At 41.8% G+C, this 4398-nt stretch overlaps 2 protein-coding genes across 2 annotated transcripts; both read left to right on the forward strand.

Moving 5' to 3' along the window:
- The first annotated feature begins 160 nt into the window (after positions 1-160).
- LOC121104993 (keratin-associated protein 9-3-like) lies at positions 161-1008 on the forward strand. The gene has a single exon (XM_040640645.1). The coding sequence runs from the start codon at positions 263-265 to the stop codon at positions 665-667; it is 405 nt and encodes a 134-aa protein (XP_040496579.1). The 5' UTR covers positions 161-262; the 3' UTR covers positions 668-1008.
- A 1861-nt stretch (positions 1009-2869) lies between these two features.
- Positions 2870-3884, forward strand: LOC103662266 (keratin-associated protein 9-3-like). Its single transcript, XM_008689927.2, has one exon. The coding sequence runs from the start codon at positions 2884-2886 to the stop codon at positions 3286-3288; it is 405 nt and encodes a 134-aa protein (XP_008688149.2). The 5' UTR covers positions 2870-2883; the 3' UTR covers positions 3289-3884.
- The last annotated feature ends 514 nt before the right edge of the window (positions 3885-4398 follow it).

Consider the following 4398-nt stretch of genomic DNA (forward strand, 5'->3'; position numbering starts at 1 on the left):
TGATCCAGAGGGCAAAGAAGAAATACAATGAGACTTAATTGAATAATGACCAAAGCAGGCTATTGAAATGCTATTAATAACTTTCTAAACAACTCAGGGATCAGCCAATCAGAGACTTACTTTGCAAACGGTATCAAGGAACAATGCTGAACGTCAGGGAAATATGCAGCTCTAGGAAATATATAAAAGGCCAGATGTAGAAGGTACAGCCTAAACTCAAAAACTTCTCTTAGCAACCCAACTCTCAGCTCAGCTCCTGACCATGGCCTGCTGCTCCACTAGCTTCTGCGGATTTCCCACCTGCTCCACCAGTGGGAACTGCGGCTCCAGCTGCTGCCAGCCAACCAGCTGCCAGACCAGCTGCTGCCAGCCAACTAGCTGCCAACCCAGCTGCTGCCAGCCCAGCTGCTGTGGGACCGGCTGTGGCACTGGCGGTGGCCAGGAGGGTGGCGTGAGCTGCCGAGTCAGGTGGTGCCGCCCTGACTGCCGCGTGGAGGACACCTGCCTGCCCCCCTGCTGCGTGGTGAGCTGCACGCCTCCAACCTGCTGCCAGCTGCACCATGCCCAGGCCTCCTGCTGCCGCCCATCCTACTGTGGACAGTCCTGCTGCCGCCCAGCCTGCTGCTGCTACTGCTGCCAGCCCAGCTGCTGCCAGCCCACCTGCTAAAAGCAAGGGGGATTAATTAAGAATGAAAGGGGAAATGAAACAAACTGCTCTATCTCTGAAGAAGCGTTCAATTTTACTCCCATGCTAAGTATCGTGATGTTTCTAAGCCACTCAGAAATAATGAGTCTTAGGACCCTCTTGGATGTGAATTAGCACACTGAAAGCATGTATCAATCAGAGTGTCTAGATATCCTGCCTTGCTTGAAAAGGCACCAGAGTAGAGTATTTCTTCATTTCAGTGACATCTCTGGTCTCCTCCCCATCTCTTGATCCCCACGTATTTTCAGACCTGCTTTCTCCTTGAATATCCCGTTAATTTCAAATAAAATGTTTAAATGTGTAAAGCAAACTGAGTTATTCTCTTCCTTCTACCTCTAAGCTTGTCCATCTTTAGCTGGAATTCAAGAGTGGAATTTCATTGTGATAATAATCCTAAAGCATAAACATAAATTCTAAACCAGAAAAATTAAATACTAATTATACTATGCTTGAATCCATCAGTTAATAAAATGCTTCATGCATTAAATAATCTTTATAGTTATTCAAATACTTAAAATGTTCTAACCTATTATGATTAGGTCTAAACCAGTAAAGCCACCTTGGGCTCAAATTTTCAGGTTGCTCAAATCTATGGGATTTCTACCCAGAGGTACCTCTACCATTGTAATCTCCTTCCAGTTTATATACTAGATGTTCTCCTTCATGTGTGCCTAATATCTAAAGATTGTATTACTTACTAAGTAAATTTTAAAATATCTACCAGATACTTTTAGATACTATTTTCCAAGAGCATTTATGTTTAATTTCTATGTCTTAGTCTATTATATTCTTCCCACTGGTCCCCAAATTGCTCTCCAAGTTGCAACCCCAACACTCACCTCCATTTACTGTGAGTTCATATAAAATGTATCTCTGATCTAAGTGAGGATAGAACAAAGAGCCAGGGAGATACCCTGTGAGTTCTACCACCACCATTGGTCAGACACGCGCATTAGAAATCTCAAACTATGTATGTTGCACTTTGCAACCCAATTTGAAAGATTTCTCCTAGGAAGTTAACATAAATCTAGAAAAAAAACATCTTTGCCACTGAATTTTTTAATTCCTCATTAAGTATTTTAGTACAATATATAAAATACAATAGGACAAAATATAGGACACTTTATGAAAAATATTTTTCAAGTTATTTACAAGCTCCCAGCACTTACCTCTATCATTTAATTGGTAGCAATTGGTAAATCAAACACATTTGACAATGATAGATCAAACGCATTTCAAAGAATATAGTAGATGGCAGTGCATTCTTCAAAATGTCATAACTCCCAGATGTTTTTCCCTGAGACTTGGTTCAACTATTCCAGCAGTAGAAAAATATTTCAGTACTTCCTACTCTCTTTTGACAATAACAAGGACTCCTCCATGAGAGGCACTACAGCTTGAAAGTTCTATTAAATCATTTATAAGTGGTACATGTGTCCATGAATCATGTCTTTTACTCCACCCATTCAAAATCAGATTCGGTAAGCATTTATTAAAGTTCTACCTGAAGCTAAGCACTCTGCAAGATACCTTTACATAAACTATGTCACTTGATTCACAACAAAAGATTTCTGACCTAGAATATGAATATTTACATATTTCAAATTGATTGAAATCAAAGGAACTATAACAGTAATTTGATTTGATGTTGGAGTAAATTAGTAGGAAGCTTTTAATTATGTATAACCAAAGGTACTCCTCAATTCAAGGGATGTTCCAATGTCCTAAACTCAACAGAATTCAGTCTATATAGCCAGAAGGAAGAAATAATAGTTAAAACTAAGAGCACACTTATCCTTAGCCTTAGAGATATGGACAGAGTGTCACGTGAAATAACCACCTCTACAAAATGAGGGTGTTGATGTGGACTGAAATGGAAGGACTCTTTGAACATGGAAAACCACAAATGTATTCCAAAGAGCAAAGGACCAATATGAGGAGTCCAAATGAAACTATAAAACAAAGTAATTTCTAAACTGCTGTTCATAATGGGTCATAAGTATTTCAATGCACGCCAATCAGAGGACCAATGAGAAACAAATTTAAACAAAAACAAGGAAGATATGTTAAGAATTTTATAAAGAGAAGCTGGCTCAGATATATAAAAGGCCTGCCTGACATAGACCTTACCATCAAAACACCTACAAGCAACCCAACTCTCAGCTCAGCTCCTGACCATGGCCTGCTGCTCCACTAGCTTCTGCGGATTTCCCACCTGCTCCACCAGTGGGAACTGCGGCTCCAGCTGCTGCCAGCCAACCAGCTGCCAGACCAGCTGCTGCCAGCCAACTAGCTGCCAACCCAGCTGCTGCCAGCCCAGCTGCTGTGGGACCGGCTGTGGCACTGGCGGTGGCCAGGAGGGTGGCGTGAGCTGCCGAGTCAGGTGGTGCCGCCCTGACTGCCGCGTGGAGGACACCTGCCTGCCCCCCTGCTGCGTGGTGAGCTGCACGCCTCCAACCTGCTGCCAGCTGCACCATGCCCAGGCCTCCTGCTGCCGCCCATCCTACTGTGGACAGTCCTGCTGCCGCCCAGCCTGCTGCTGCTACTGCTGCCAGCCCAGCTGCTGCCAGCCCACCTGCTGAAAGCCAGGTTGCTGATTTCCAGTTGCCCAGTTGAACAGCGTATCTCCTCAACCACCCCTGGACCACCACAAGTTCTTCAACTTCCATTTGCATTTTTGTTATGGGGGCTACCAAGTATATGAGTTTTATCTGATTTCATTCTGCAGTGAATACCTTGATTGTCTGCTGCAGACACAGAAATGCTGTGAACCTACCAGCTGACTATCAAAACTCTTTGGATATACTATTTCTGATTTTTCTGCAGGGTTGAAAATTACTGATATACTGTGGAATTAATCCTTGAGAACTACCCACAAGTATAAGTCTTCCCTGCTTTATAATCTATTTTTAGCTCTGTTTACCTAACATTTTTTTCTAACATCAAAGGCACCAGAATATAGTCAAGTGACTTTCCTCATTGGTCACCAGACAGAACGGAAGCTCTTCACCCAATATTCACCTTCTAAGAAGCAGGCTAGACTTCTTCATATTTCAACATCTGATTCCATCCCTTTTTTTGCAGGGGGGGGAGGATCATAATGATCTTGCCTGTTGGCTATTTCAATTACATCTGTGATACAGCGTTTTCTGTCATTTCTTAATAAATATTTTAACTGGGCAAACAAACCATAGTCTGTGTTTCCACTTGTACACAAAATGGGTTAACTGTGGTAATTCATGAATGCCTACTTGGAGAAATACATCTGTTTCTTTTTAAAAGAAATTGAAATCATATATAGTGTATTTATTCATTCATTCACTCCATAAACATTTATCGACCACCACTTCTAAAGCAGGGACTATGGAGATCAGAATGATGAAGACTTAATTCTTATCCTTGAGGACTTTGCTATCCAGTTAGAAAAGTATATGTGTGAAAATAGTGACGAACAATTTAACAAGATAAACTGTAGTCTCTTAATAGTTGGTAGAAAAAATCTCCAGCTTAGGGAGATGCTTTTGTGGCCAGTAAGCCTTGATGGTCCAACTTACAACAGATGTGACATGCATGTTGGCAAACCCAAACCCTAAGAGAAGGATGTAAAATAATTACACATGAGACAGAAGGATTTTTTTTTTTAACTCCAGAAAGGAAGTGAGAAGAAGAAAGAAGAGAGGAGAGACACGGTC

Source organism: Ursus maritimus, unplaced genomic scaffold, assembly GCF_017311325.1.
Source record: "Ursus maritimus isolate PB19 unplaced genomic scaffold, ASM1731132v1 scaffold_24, whole genome shotgun sequence".
Taxonomy (NCBI): domain Eukaryota; kingdom Metazoa; phylum Chordata; class Mammalia; order Carnivora; family Ursidae; genus Ursus; species Ursus maritimus.

Bases quoted from the DNA above. Each gene is read 5' to 3' on its own strand.
- LOC103662266 (XM_008689927.2), top strand. From the start codon at position 2,884: ATGGCCTGCTGCTCCACTAGCTTCTGCGGATTTCCCACCTGCTCCACC.
- LOC121104993 (XM_040640645.1), top strand. From the start codon at position 263: ATGGCCTGCTGCTCCACTAGCTTCTGCGGATTTCCCACCTGCTCCACC.